Below are 14,786 nucleotides of genomic sequence, written 5' to 3'. Positions count from 1 at the left end.
TGCACTGATTTTTTTTTTTTTAATTATTTATTTTTTGTTCACTCTATTAAACTAAAAGCACTGAATTTCTTTTGTTTTGTTTTCTTTAACAGAAGCTTTGATATCAGCTGCAGATCATTCTCAGTGCAGGGATGGGGGCACATCTACACTGGTGGTCGAAGCAGCTCTCTAGACTAGCGTGTTTGCTAGTTTATATCCCTCCTGATTAATAATCAGAGGCTGTCTGTACTATAGGGTGTTCTGATGGTCTGCCAAAGGGCATGTTTCCCAGGTAGCTGTCAAAAATGTTTTACAGTTTCAATTCTTGATCCTGCTACATTATCTTCTAAAAGCGCAGGAAGACTGTGACTGTGCACAAACACCTTGGAGCATGCTAGACTGGAGAAGCCAAATCTTGTACTTGCACTGGTCTTTCTTCAGCCAGCTACGTGCTCTACCAGGACCACTTCCCAGTCTGGAAAACACCCTTCCATTTTCCTTTTCCTGCCTTTGCATTCTCCCCGCTCCTTCCCAATCAAGTCAGTACTGTCTACATTGGTAGCTGCAATTCCTTGTGCTTTCTGCCAGGAAAGCACGTCTTTGTATCCTCAATTGTAATTCAACTTGCTTTGCTACTGATGGATGTGCAAAATGGGACTGTCTAAGGATCATGTAGCCTGCTGCTTGTCAGACTAGTTACACCCTGGCTGTGAAGATGCAATCTGTCATATGTACCCCTCTCTTTATTTCACTTTCCCCTTTTTAAAAAAAACCTGTTGTACCAAGGACCCTAGCTGGAGACTCGCGCAGCCCCCTGTGAAACCTGCCTTCTCACTCCCTTTTTTTGGTGTGATTCAGGACTTTGGAGTCAGCAAAGACTGAGGAGCCCCCCCCTTTGCTGTAATAAGAAACAGACATAAAGTCCCCCTCTTGCCACTATAACCCTCTTGTTTTTATTTTTCCTACATCCCCTTTGAAATTGATGCAGTCTGGGCAATAGATGCAGCTGACCCTTTGGATGTAATTTTTGTATTTTCATTTTTTTTGACAATTGCCCCAAAGAACCCCAAATAGGGGACAAAAAGCATTGGAGGACCTGAAACCTTTACCTGAACCCAGGTTCTCCGGCGCTTCACAACCAAATGGGGCTACAGAGAAGCGTCTAAGCCAGTTCACAGAGCGAGCGTGTGTGGGGACTTCTCGCTGCCACGGACCCTTGATGCATGCTCCCCGCGCTCCAGTGGTCCCGTGTCAGAGGGCGGAGTTTTCGAAAGGAGGCCGCCAAAAATAAAAGGCAAAGAGACGGGATCGGCTGCAGCGGTTTCCCACAGGAGGAGGGAGTGTGCATCGGTCTGGTAACAAACAGAGAATGTTTCTCTCTTTAAAAAAAAAAAAAAAAAAAAAAAAATCACAAAAATCTGTGTTTTATCTTGGATATTTTCAGAATATTCTTTTTAAAATGCAGATTTTTTTTTCGTGAGCTGTTAGGGCACTTACTGTAATACCATGCTTTTTTTAAACATGGCATATTATAGCAAATAGGTGCTTTTGATACTTTAGATGCTTTCACTGAAGTGTTACACTAACATTTACTTTGTTTCAGTCCCATAAGTTTATGAAGTCTGACTTTCAAGGCATGTGGTTCTGATCTGTTCTAAATTTTAATATTGTTTTACACACTGAGCAATTTTAAGCGTTTAATTTCCTACTTCTGTCTGACATTGGAAGTAGAGAATTGTTGATAGAATTTAGGATTGTCCAAAGTACAAAAGTTTCCCAGAACTGGACTGGACAGCATGGTGAAATGTTAGTGCAATGCATTCTTGTGATAACTAGGAAGCCAAGTTAAAGATACTCTAGCTCTGATCTGAAGAATTTTTAATAAGTTGGCTGAATAATACTACTGTAATTGAAATGTCGTAAACTTCAGGCTAGGAAAATAGTTGAGTTTTATTAGGACTATAAAAGAAAAGTAAAAATTTAAAAGGCTTGCATTTTATTTCATGTTATGAAGTGGAAGGTAAGTGATCTCATTACTGTTATTATTTGCTAGACTTCTCCCAACAGAGTAAAAGCTCTTACTATGGCAGTTCTACCCTTCTTTCACCCCAGTTTGCTGTGTCCGATGGTGGCATTTTCACTTTTGAGATTGTATTTTGAGAAAGTACTAAATTCAATTAGCTAATTCATAAACATCAATGTCTTTAACAGATGAAGATGGAGAAATGCATTCCGGGGAGGATGAAATTGAATGCAGGGAAAAACTGCTTTAAAATTGCCACTAGTTTTCAGGACGCTGATCTTTGTTCCTGATGATCTTAAATTTCAGTCTTCTACTCTTTTGGGATGAGTCTGTCTTGTATTTATTCCATGCAATTACTAACTTTGTTTTTTTTTCTTATTACTGTCACCTGCATTCGTGCTCCCCACCTTTCGTTGGCACGTCCTCTCTTCTTCTCCCCTTTCCTCAACCCCACCCCTTCACTGTGCTTCGCACCTGGGCACCTCACAAGATGTGGAAGATGTTAAATTTGTGATAAACTACGACTATCCGAACAGCTCTGAAGATTATGTGCACCGTATTGGCCGTACCGCACGTAGTACCAACAAGGGTACTGCCTACACATTCTTCACACCAGGAAACCTGAAACAGGCCAGGGAGCTTATCAAAGTGTTGGAAGAAGCCAATCAAGCCATCAATCCGAAACTGATGCAACTTGTGGACCACAGAGGAGGTGGAGGTGGTGGTGGAGGTAAAGGCACATGGGAAAAGGGCTACACAGGGAATAGGTTTCCTATTTTGAGGGAGGGAGGATTAGAAGGGGATAAGGAAGTGATCTCAATATGCACAAGTCTAAGGTAACAAACAGTAGATTAGTAATAAAGCTTTTTGTACCTGAGGTCTCAAAACCTTACATAAATGTAGTATTTCTGTCCAACTGAGAGGTAGATCACTGTTTTATTTTAGATATAAAATTTTTTTCTTCTGATCAGCTCCTCATGGAGCTGCTTTTGCTCGAGTTATTAATTGCTTGCAGCTCCTGCCTGAACACAGGCAAGAGGATGTGTGTGCATGCATGAGCAAAATTGAAGTCCGTGAGGTGATACACTGACTTGAATTTTAGGGGTTGAGACTATTTTTCTTCCTACTTCCCTGATGGAATAATAAGCTTTGATATACTTTCAAGTTAGTAGTGGCTTTTTTCTGTGTTTTTTGTTGTTGTTGTTGTTGCTGAGTGTTTGCATTAAGAATATTCTTTGAACTTGGTATCTACACCTTGAATAAAATGAAGACATGTATGCCCAGCTGTGCAGGGAATTTATAGCCAGTCAAAAGAATTTGCTCCTTGTGGGCAAAATTATAGATGCAGTGAATAGAAGAGTGAGAGAGGTTAGCACAATTATGAGAGCTTGTTGTTTGAGACTTGTTCATGGTAGTAAATCTTGATGTATCCATCGCCAGGAGGTCGTTCTCGTTACCGTACAAGCAGTTCAGTAAACAACCCTAACCTGATGTACCAGGAAGAGTGTGACAGGAGGCTCCGGGGAGTGAAGGAAGGCCGGAGAGACTCAGGTGGCTTCAGAGACCGTGAGCGTGGTGACAGTTATGCCAACGGAGCCAACAAGACCTATGGCAGTGCCTATGGGAGCCCAAATTCTGCTTTTGGGGCAGCACAGAGCCAGTATGGCTACACTCAAGGGAGCTATGGAGCAGCTGCCTATGGCACGAGTGGCTATGGCACTGCAGAGTACAGTGCTAGTGGCTATGGTGCCAGCACCACAGCTGCCACCGCTGGGAGAACCTCACAGAGCACTACCCAACAGCAGTATGCAGGGATGGTGGGGCGCTCAGGCCAGCAGCCACAGCCTCTCATGTCACAACAGTTTCCTCAGCCTCCTGCCACTAATGTGATGGGCTATATGGGACAGACTGCCACCTACCAGTATCCACCCCCACCCCCGCCCCCTCCCCCCTCACGCAAATGAGACCACTCACCTGCTGGTGTCCAGTGTAGACCTCTTGCATTTAAAGGAACCTTTTCTTTCTCTTCTTTCCCATTGTGATGTCTCATGCAGGTTAGATTTAGAATTCACCATTCAAATCCCTTAAGCCCATCAAAAATGGCCCCCAGTCCACATTACTGACCCTGTCTTTCTTTTTCTTTTTTCTTTTCTTTTCTTTCTTTTCTTTTTTTTAAAGAGATATATATATAGTTGACTGGAAAATTTATTATTTTTTGTCTTGCATGTTGAGGAAATTGGAAATTTTATTTTCTCTAAAAGAAATGGGTATAAGGCAGATAGGTCCCAGCTCGATCATCTTGGTGTCTAAGGTTTGTGTGAAAACTTGCTTTTGAGGGGAGGAAGTTTCTGTTCTGTAATATGTTAACTTAATTTCAGGAAGTATCAAGAGAGGTGGGAAACTTTGGGGAGCCAAAAAGCACTTCATTTAACATGATAAATGCAAGGGAGCAATGCTCATTTTTCCTAATCTTAATTTTTTTTTAATAGCTCACTATTGTTGCTTGTAATCTACCATAAGTGACTTTCTACAGGAAAAGTCTGCTCATTTGTCTCAGCTTGGCAGCGTTCTGAGTAATGCCCCACTTATATTCTGGTTGGCATTTTCTGCAGCTCTGGAAGCAGCAGCCCTTCTTCTGAAATGACCTTAAAGGTACCTGTAGCAGCCTGCAGTAGGAAAGATGGGATTAAAATCCCAGTGTCAGAGACCAAACCTGACTTGGATTTGATATCTGAAAATCAGATAAAGTCACTGTAGGAACTACTGCTGTAATGTTTAGCCAGATAAGTTTTTTCCCCTGTGATTGTTAAATTGCAGCATCACAAGTACATGGAGTCTGGTTACACTTTCTGCTCTCAGATTCCTATTGTTGGGGTTATTGAGATGATTCTCATTCGAGATCCCAGAAACTAACCAGAACTGAGATGATGATCAGCATATTGCTTGTCTGTCCTTCATGAATGTAGCAACTTTGCCACGGGGAATGTTCTGAATGCTGCTATGCTGAAAAAAATGTGACAGAGTTTTCCACACTTAAGAGGTTTGAATAGGGTGGGCTTGGTGGGGGGGGGGGGGAGGTCAAGGGGAGGAATGGAAGAGGAGGAGATTTGCCTGGAATCCCCTCTTCATGAGGTAAGGAGTGAGCTGGTTAGTGCATCTTAATTCTGAAGCTTTCTTTCTTTTGTACCTTGATCTGACTACTGCTTTTCCTGGTTTTTGAATGCATTTCCCCATTCCATTGGTCCCTTTGAGCTCAGCTCTTGCAGGTAGGTAGCATTTTAGAAAATGTTAGAAAAGAGTGAAATTTTAGTAAATACATAAATAAAATTTGTTTATTTTACAGGCTAAGGTGGGTGTGAAGGGTTTTCCCCTTTAGTAAAGCATGTTGTCGACTTGTGGTTGCTTAATAGCAGATGGTTCAGAGACAGTAGATGGTAATAGGAGTTGGCTGTTTTTGATCTAATAATGTGGCAAAAGAATGGATACATCTCCTGGTTTGGGAGGCAATAATCCTTGCATTATGAGAGTGCAGATTTTTTTCTGTTGGTGTTCTTGCATATGGATGAACAAGGCAGCCCACTCCTTTTGTAGCAGAGTGGAGCTTCTTATAGCCCAGGAAAAGAGCTTGCTTATGCAGAGGGTTTTTTGTTTTTAATTTCTTGCCAGAGTATAATTTGGGGGGATGAATGCGTTGTTTGTATGATACACAGGTAGGTTATTGACAGCATCAGAGGGAAAAGGGAGAGATCTTCCAGAACCTTTGCTTCCCTCATCCCATCTTCAAATTCTTGGGCTTGGGCAGGAAGTTTCTTTGCTTGTGTTAAGTGAAAGCCAGAAACACTTCTTTTATCCAGGCACTGACTGATGTGTCTTTGGCCTCCCTCACAAGCAATTGTGGAGCTATCTTTTTATTTTATTTTATTTTTATTTTATTTTATTTTATTTGTGAATTCAATGCAGAAATGTGTGTGAGGAATGTAGGAGTGGGACATCTTGCTGAATGGCTTTAGAAAGGGTCTCTGGACCACCAAAGCTGCCTTATAGTCTGCTACAGCTTTCACTTCTTTTTGGGGGGACTTGCGCACATGTAAACATATATGCCAAGTCTTGCAGTGCTTTATTGTAACTTGAGGTCAGCTGAAGCCCAGGGTCTCATGTTCAGTTCAGAGTGTTAACTGGATTGAAGGCATCAATGCACCATGGCATGTGCTGCCCTGTCCCACCTGGTGCTCGCTGCTCTGTTCCATATACCAGCTGAAGGGCCCTTGTGGATAAAGCATTAGCGTCTAGATTTGTTTGCATTGTTTTCAATATGTAAAAGTTTGTGGGAGTGTCAAGTTGGGTGTCTCCTCCCCTCCCACTTCCTGAAGCAACTTATTGTTTGGACTTCTCTGAACAATGGAAAGGTTAGTGGCTTTGTGTGGGATCAGCATTTTGTTTCACACATTTGCTGGTCTCTGAACACATTCCTGTTGTATTAATGAAGACTTGAATTGAGCGATTGATAGATCTGTGGTGTTCAGACACAGGATACTAAGAGCTATGTTACTATTCTTAGTTTGTAAATTGTCCTTTTGATACCATCTTGTTTTCTTTTGTAGGTATAAATAAAAACACTGTTGTCAATAAATTGTGAACTTGGTCTTTATTTTCGGCGTGTAAAACAGTCTTTACCCCCATTTTTCCCAGTTCTTATAAAAATCAAGTTGAAGGAGAAGGAAACATCTATTGGCAATGTACTGAATTTTAATTAAAAATGTTCCCTGTCTGTAGAACATTAGGAATTGTCACTGAAAGAAAATAAGTGATGAGATGTTTGAGTATCTGTAGAATTGGAAGATTCTTGTCATTTGAAGGGAATGTGTTTTTCCTGAATGTTACGGGACCTGAATAGAATGGGGATAAAGCAGAGTTAAGTTGCAGGTGGATACTAGTTCATAGACAAGTACAGTAATAGTTTGTAGTGTCTGCCACCTCATATGTGGTCACATGTGAAGTGGGTCAGTGGCCTTTGTGTATTACCAGATTTGATAATACCATATCCTCTTTACCACTGGCTGTTTTTAAGACTGAAGGGCTAAATGGGTAGTGACAACTTCCTTTTTATTCCTTGTGGTGCCCCAGGGCCAAGGTAGAGGCATGTTTTGGAGGTGGATGCTGTGGAGAGAGGGAGGAGAGAATAGTTTGCGCTACTGCAGTATTGACCAGCACCATTTACTAGAAGAAAAGGAGCGGGGGAGGAAAAAACACTGAGGCAAAGTCCCATACAGGTCAAAAGCATACCAGCTTTCCAAGCCTCAGTGTCTTCCTGGCATGGAACTGAAACTCAGCTGAGTCATTTGTTTGGTCAACAAGGGGCAGGAAAGGAAAGCTGCGATCTCAGAGCTTCATCCTCAGGAGTTTCTTGTATTTATGGAAACATCTTCAAACAGGCATTGGAAGACTTAGCTTTTTTCCTTTTAGGACTGTGCAGAGAAAAAAGAGAACATAATGAAGGAACTTTGGGGAATTAAACTGTTTAATTGTTTCAGCAAATATTTTTTTGAGATGGCTAACTTAAGAGTGCTAGATGGTGGATTGTTAGGCTTGCAAAGGACAGTGAAATTACAGGTACCAAATGGGACATTCTCAAGCAATTCTCTATGTGATATTAGTTCCTTATTTATTGAAATAGGTATAAAATCATGTTGTCTTCAGGTAAAAAAGTTGCTTGTCCTCAGTTACTACTGTATGCTAACAGCTCCAGAAAATCCTGCTGCTTTGTTCAGTGTGGAAGCAGTATATAGAAGAATTTAGTGAGAATGGTAAAATTTAAGAGCCCTGAGAAGGGAAATATTTATATTTGATCCCTGATAGGAGATCAATACTTGCTTCTAAGGGTGGGACACTCCAAAATTTACTTAGAATTCTCCTTTATGCTAAAGGAGAAAGTAACCTGAAGTACTTAATATTTCCTCTTCCGTAGTTGCTCTTGCTCATGCATGGCCTTAATTACCCCAGTTTTTGCTTGATGATGTGATATGAGGTCTGCTGCTACACCCTTGGCAGTGGGAGAGCAACCTGAGCTCTTTTTGTATAGAAAGTGAATGTTACACAAACAAATGGCCTATGGCCACACTGAGCATGCACAATCTCATCTAATCTTGGAAAGCAAGCAGGGTTGGCCTGGTTTGTATGTGGGTGGGAGATTGCCTGGGCAGGTGGTGATCAGCAGCACAAAGTCCAGCTGGAGGCCAGTCACTAGCGGTGTCCCTCAGGGGTCAGTACTGGGGCCAACAGTGTTTAACATCTTCATTAATGACCTGGACAGTGGGACAGAGTGCGCCCTCAGCAAAGTTACCGTACAAAACAGGGAGGAGTGGTTGATAACACTGGATAATTGTGCTGCCATTCAGAGGGACCTTGACAGGCTGGAGAAATGGGCAGAGAGGAACCACATGAACTTTAGCAAAAGGAAACGCCAAGTCCTGTACCTGGGGAGGAATAACCCCAGGCACCAGTACAAGCTGGGGGCCAACTGGCTGCAGAGCAGCTTGGCAGAGAAGGACCTGAGGGCCCTGAGGGGAAGTTGAACAGGAGCCAGAAAAGTGCCTTTGCAGCAGAGGAGAGCAATAGCCTCCTGCACTGCCTTAGGGGAAGAGAGTTGGCAGCAGGTTGAGGGAGATGATCCTTCCCCTCAGACTTGGTGAGGCCACATCTGGAGTGCTGTGTCCAGTTCTGAGCTCTGAGACATGAATGTACTGGAGTAAGTCCAGTGAAGGGCCACAAAGATGAATAAAGGCTTGGAGCATCTGTTGTACAGGGAGACACTGAGAAAGCTGGGACTACTGAGCCTGGAGAGAGAAGGCTCCAGGGGATCATATCAATGTATATAAATACCTGATGGGGGAAGTACAGGAGACAAATCAAGGCTCCTCTCAGTGGCACCCAGTGACAAGACGAGGCAATGAGTGCAGATTGAAATAAAGAAAATACCATTTAAACACAAAACTCTTTTACTGGGAGGGTGGTCAAACACTGGAACAGGTTGCCCAGTCTCTGTCCTTAGAAATACTCAAAACCTGACTGGACACGGCCCTGAGCAGGAGAGTTGGACTAGACAGTCTTCAGAGGTACCTTCCAACCTCAACAATTCTGTGAAATACAAACTTTTGGGGCTGAAAACTTCCATGGGATATCTTTTAGGCCCTTGTTGTGTTAAACTGAAAGCAGCTCAGCTAGTTTTGAAAACAAGGTTAAGAGAAGCTGTATTATATAGAAATCCCTTTACAATGCTTTGGTATAGGTCTGAGGTCTTATTAAATAGATTTATTTACATAACACATCTTTGCTCTTCTTATGAGAATCACTGGTATTTTGTCTGAGCTCTTCTATGTAAACAATGTTATCAAAAAGCTGAAATTTTTGCAAGAGTGGAAGATAGATGCAACCTGCTAAAATATTGCTGGCTTTCATAAACTACTGCAAAACATTTGCATATCTTCAATCCCCCTTTTTTCCTATGATTCAGAACATTTATGGAAAAGAAAAAAATGTAATTCTCTTCCTGCTGTGATGTCCCAGGGACAAATGTTTTTTCTTCTGCCTCCTGTATCATCTAAATTTTGTGGTCTTACTACTAGTGATGCAAGACTGAAAGCCAGCAGGTGTTTTCCCTTTTGTTCCATTCTCCACAGTTGCAAGGGGTGTGGAATTTTAACAAAATATAGAAGGGCACAGGACACATTAACTGAGTGAAGCTGAAATAGGAGTTAGTAAATAAAGGAATTGATGTGGAGCAGCATAATGGCAGTTTTACAAAGTAATTTTCTGGCTACAGATGTGTTTTCGTGACAGAAGGAAGACTTAATCCATAAAGGCCAGCCACCTGCTCAGTGCTCCTGTCATCTTTCTATTAGCAGGTGTATTGTATGAAGCTGCTAAAGATCCATCTATCTAAACATCTAACACACACTATCACTACTGGTTTTGGCAGGCTAGTTCAGGAACGTGAAGGAGAAAGAAAGTGTTCACTCAGCTAGATTTCATCAAATTCCATTCTACTAAACATAAAAGCATTTTAAAGCATACTTTAGCCTAAACAAACCATAGTATGTTCTATATAATTTTATGCCCTTGGTGAGCTTGTTAGGTCTGTGAGCACTGGTACCTAAGCCATTTACCAAAACACAGCACTGAAGAGGAAGGGGCATCTTATTTTGGAAAACAGAAAGAAGTGTCTTGTACATGTAAATGCCTTCTGTCTTCCTACAGAATCAATTTTTGAGAATGTTACACCTTTTCCACCAAAAGAAAAAATAGTCTTAATAAAATCTCCATATGTCTGTAGTTGCTTACTCAGGTATGTTGTCTGCCTCCCACTATTTTCTTCTTCCCTCTAAGGTTTTTTGCATGATTCATAAACTTTCAAATGTAGTTGGAAATGAATATACCTAAATCATTAACTTCCTGGGGTGGAGTTAAACCAGACTTATTTCTGATTAAATTTCTACTTTGTTTCACATGCATGTCTAGAGCCTTGTGACCAGAGATACCATTTGCATTCATCAGACGTGTTTTCTAAAATGGATTTTAGGTGGATAATACACATCACAAATATAGTACAGGATCAGTAAAGTCATCTAAGGATTGACCAATGGCAAGCTGCTGCTCCACCATACATTGCAAGAATGCTGAATGCATGTTGTGGACTTTAAACCGACTCCTTTACCTACCTTTGGTAACGTAGAGATAGAAGAAATCACAGTAGAAGATGGTTTGTACCACCCCAGAAACTACTGCAATCTGGTCATAGAATTTCTCTGTGTGGTAGCGCCATATCCAGTTGGCAATGTAGAGAGCACGGTAGAGGCCCAGGAAGAAAAGGTAGTGTGTTGTGATGGTCTCTGCTTCCCCTGTCTTACTGATCATGAAGAGCTGAGGAAGGATAGCCACTGACTCCAGGTAGATGGAGAAGGTCCACAGTATCTGTGAGATGAAAAATGAGACAGTGGAGAATCTCAATGCTGGTTGATTTGCAGTAGGGCCCAAAGATTTAATTTAGCAATCAGAGCACTGATATGCAAAGCAGGACAAGTAGTGCTTTTGGAGTTGTGGAAAATGAACCTGCTTTGTTGGGACTGAGAGAAGACAATGCTGAGCCACTCTCTACATAGTATGCTCTTCAAGGACTGCTAACCTTGCCTTTTCTACATGGTTTTACTGTATAATATCAGACTGCCGTTTACCCTCCCCTTTCATGTTTTCCTTACCTCCAAGGGTGTAAAGCTGTGATTCTCCAGAAACGACAAGCCTGTGACAGGGACCAAGAGGAATTCAAGGCGAAAGGAGTCATTCTCACTGTCGAATGTTTTCCAGAATTTCACATAGATCATGTACACAGTGATGTAGGCACATATCAAGAAAATGACCTGGGAGAGGGAAAGAAGATGGCAAGATCTTAGCTTTGATCACATCCATGCTTAAAGAGAGGCTTGACTTAGAATAGCTTTGCCAAAGTCAAAATCTGTTAACCTGGTTCTGGTGGGCCTGTGCTGGGGTGAGACAGGAGTGAACTCTTGCTCTACGCTGACTTGCAGAAGGCCCAGGATTGCTTTCCCTCCCTGCTACTGCTAGAGATATGCCAGTGATCAAGTTAACTAAAGATTGCCATTCTGTCCACCATGAGGATCACACTTGTTTGAGCTCTTTAAGGCACTATGTGAAGAGGTTGGCTTGGTGGCAGCCAACTGTTAATGCTTCTGCTGTGGAAGGACACCCAAGCTTGATTCTTGATCTTGCTCCTGGTCTTGGTGGTACTAACAGTGTGGTGGGGTCAGCTTGCTCATTTACCACAGAGAAGGGATTTTCTGCTGTCTGGGCTTCTTGTCAATGGAGGGATGGTGACCCCAAAGGAAGAGTCTTTCTCTGACCTGCCTGTGTACAGCCTGCTGTGGCTTCAGCGGCTTCATGAGAAGCATGAGAGATAGGTGAGGAAGATGCAATTGCTCTTTCCTCCCCCTGGTTGAAAAAGTGACTTAGTGGATGTTTACCCTCACCTTCCCTGAGGAACCATGATGAGCTGATGTGGCTGCTTGCACTAGAACTTCTCCCTCTCCTTACCTTCATCATGGTGTTATAGAGAGATATGAAGGTTGTGAACAGGTCCAGATAGCGGGTTGTGAAGACAAGGGCAAAAAGAATCTGACTTTTCCCAGAGATACCTGCAGCACAGGGAGAAGAAAGTAAGGTAAGGTAGATGAGAGGAAAAATCTTTAGGATGGCAGGTTTTCCCTTACATCTTCTTTGAAAACTGTGGTATACATGCATATTTCTTTGTGTGAAAGGGAACATTTCTAAGTTTTTGTGCAAGACGGACTCTTTCAGGCATTTTTTTTTGAGGGGAGAATTGATATTTCCAGGGGTGGGTGATCAGGGTAGGGGTTCCTTTTTACTGCTGGAGGTGTTTGGTAAATCACAGTACACTCAGGAACTCATTGGATGTGGATAGTAAGTGCCTATTGCGCTGGTGTTGGGCCTGGCTGAAGCTGTGCCCTACTGACCCTCATGACCAATGTTCACCTGAGCCAAATCTGTCTTTGTAACTGGCCATCTGGGCCAGGACAGGTAATTGCGTAAGTATTCACCTGTTGGGGCTAGATGAAAGTCAAGTGGGTGCCAGAGTGCACAAGCCAGGTTAACTGGGGATGTTGCTGCAATGGGGTTATCATGCACATTAGTGACTTTAATAAGGGAATACTGATGACATCAAGAATAGCTCAAGCGGGAGCCCTGGTAACTCTAGACCTACCTCTGGACCAGGCCAGAGTCTCCTTAAGTGGTAGGGCAAACTCCTTCTGATGGCCCTGGGCCCTGCTTTGAACTGTTGGGAATGACTCTTGGTTGGCAGATTCACTTCTTTGGCCAATTCAACCCTTACTGTCATTTAAATGCCTTTCTTTTCCCTTCCTTGCCCCCTTCGCACGCCTGCCTACCTTGTCGTGGGTTTATGTGATGTGGCATCTGCCACATTAGGCAAAAGCTGAGGGATCAGGGAGCAGCCCACGGATGCTGATGGTGCTTAGTCACCACTGGCTAGGCATCCAGCATGAGGAGCAGTGTGGAGAGGGTGGAGAAATGCAGTAAAATCATATAGTTTTTCTACCTGTGATAACTGCTGTGGCACAGCAACCCAGCCCTGAGACCCCTTAGGAGAGGAATTTGTGAACTCTGAACAAAATACTCCTTTGGGAAGCAACTGCTCCAATTTCCTCACACAGGCCCGCTCAGCAGGGCCTGGGGGAGGCTCTGGTACCTGCCTGCAGGCTTGCAGGGCATCCTGCCTAAAGCAGCACCCACATGAGCTGGGAGATCTTGTCCAGTTCATCTCCTGTCTCACTGAGTAATGCCAGACACATGGTTTCAACCAGGGGTGATTGGCCAAGGCTCTGTGAAGATAAGCCTTCCCCCTCCTCAGCTGCTGATCTGGGGACTGTGCAGTCTTTTGGATGTCAGAGTGGAAAGTGCAGAGCATTACTACGTATCTGCTGCTTCATGTGGCCAGCTGGCAGCCTAGGAGTACGCGGGCTGGCTGTGCACAAAGCTGTCCTTGAGGAGTTTTGCTGCCCTTAGCAAAGGTGCCTCCGTTGCTTTCTCTCTGTGTTTCTTTTGCCAGGGATTGTTGGTTTTGGTGCAGCCACAACTTCTTGTGCTTGTTTCCACCTCCCTCCAGCCGTATTACCCACCCCTTCGTTTCATCACCCCAAGGCAAACACCTGCACCGAGGCCGTGTGCTTTGCCACATCACATCCTTCCAACATATCCATCTCCCTCCTGGTGGGGGAAATCACCCTGGGCTGGGATGGATTTGCTGGTAACTTCTACAAAGGCCCCCAAACTTGTCAAAAAATTAAGATGTATCAGCAAGGAATAGGAGAAAGATGGACAAGAAGCAGAGCGGGATCTAGGAGCAAAAGCAAGGAGAAGGAAGCTTAATTCTCTCCGAGAACCCAGGCCGGGAGGGATGACAGCTTGCACAGGCTATTGCTAGCCTGAGCAGCCCTGATTTCACCTCCCCCTGCCCATACATCTCCATGGCTTTTTCCCTTGGACCTTGCACACAGTCACCTTCCAAGAACGGGCCCCTCCTTCCCCAGCGTGCAAAGAAAGGGATGTGAGAGCAGGTGGAGAAAACTCACCGGCACAGGACTTAGACTTCTGGATCTTAAGCAGCAGGATGATAATAGCCAGCAAGTGGGAGACATCTCCCAGGATCCGAAAGACGTTCATTGCTACGCGGGCTCCTCAGAGGCAAAGCAAGCAGGGTGTTTGCACGGGTGGACAGGGCTAGGACAGCCTTTACGGCTTCCCCAAAAGGTTGTTACTTGGTAAAACTCAGCAGTAAATTTTTTTGCCCTAGCCTTGATCAAGTAGATGTTCTCTTCCAACTGAACTTTCTTTTTATCTGCGTATGGAGTCGTCTCTTCTGGTGGAGGAAAATTCAGACTCCCTCTATTAAAAAACACCCGTTCTTCCTGCACAACTTTCCCTTCCAGGGTGAACAGCCTCCCTTGCTTAAATTTACCTCAAGGTAGATTTTCTCTCCACCAGAACCAATTTGTCCCCAGGGGTTTTCTCTCCCTGAGGCACCAGCTCTCCCCCCTCTAGGCTAATCTCCCAAGCAAAGTTGGGTTTTGTCCCTAGGAAGGACCCAGGCTAAGTCTGCTCAGCAATCCCAAAGCCAGCACCGGGTGACGTGGCTCCTGGCTGTCTGGGGAGGAGAGAAAGGAGGAGGAGGCGGGAATAA

The 14,786-nt window shown here is 43.6% G+C and overlaps 2 protein-coding genes across 5 annotated transcripts in view; one reads left to right on the top strand and one right to left on the bottom strand.

Moving 5' to 3' along the window:
- DDX17 (DEAD-box helicase 17) overlaps positions 1–6,632 on the top strand; it is a 20,958-nt gene extending 14,326 nt beyond the window's left edge. The window contains exons 12-13 of the mRNA XM_067309914.1: positions 2,493–2,732; positions 3,443–6,632. Coding sequence (XP_067166015.1) covers positions 2,493–2,732; positions 3,443–3,966 — 764 coding nt within the window. The 3' untranslated portion in view covers positions 3,967–6,632. The remainder of the gene's footprint in view (positions 1–2,492; positions 2,733–3,442) is intronic.
- Positions 6,629–14,786, bottom strand: KDELR3 (KDEL endoplasmic reticulum protein retention receptor 3). 4 transcript variants are annotated; one of them, XR_010886237.1, is made up of 6 exons: positions 14,179–14,786; positions 12,104–12,204; positions 11,254–11,412; positions 10,717–10,969; positions 7,286–7,467; positions 6,801–7,159 (listed from the first exon to the last, which is right to left on the bottom strand). XR_010886237.1 is itself a non-coding variant. In XM_067309924.1 (5 exons), exons 1-5 carry the CDS (start codon positions 14,267–14,269, stop codon positions 6,749–6,751), a joined length of 744 nt encoding a protein of 247 aa, XP_067166025.1. In that variant the 5' UTR covers positions 14,270–14,785; the 3' UTR covers positions 6,629–6,748. The 4 variants fall into 4 exon arrangements, 2 of the variants coding, with proteins under 2 accessions (XP_067166025.1, XP_013802885.2); XR_010886238.1 differs by having other exon boundaries at positions 6,810–6,888; XM_067309924.1 differs by lacking the exon at positions 7,286–7,467 and having other exon boundaries at positions 6,629–6,888; positions 14,179–14,785.

The sequence above is a fragment of the Apteryx mantelli genome, chromosome 1 (genome assembly GCF_036417845.1).
Source record: "Apteryx mantelli isolate bAptMan1 chromosome 1, bAptMan1.hap1, whole genome shotgun sequence".
Taxonomy (NCBI): Eukaryota; Metazoa; Chordata; class Aves; order Apterygiformes; family Apterygidae; genus Apteryx; species Apteryx mantelli.
Note: the sequence above shows the minus strand (reverse complement) of the source record. Positions and strands in the feature narration are given on the sequence as shown.

Bases quoted from the DNA above. Each gene is read 5' to 3' on its own strand.
- KDELR3 (XM_067309924.1), bottom strand. From the start codon at position 14,269: ATGAACGTCTTTCGGATCCTGGGAGATGTCTCCCACTTGCTGGCTATT. The intron at 12,205-14,178 runs GTGAGTTTTCTC...CCTGTGCTGCAG, and splicing joins GAAGTCTAAGTCCTGTGCCG to GTATCTCTGGGAAAAGTCAG. The intron at 11,413-12,103 runs GTAAGGAGAGGG...TCCCTCTCCCAG, and splicing joins TCTATAACACCATGATGAAG to GTCATTTTCTTGATATGTGC.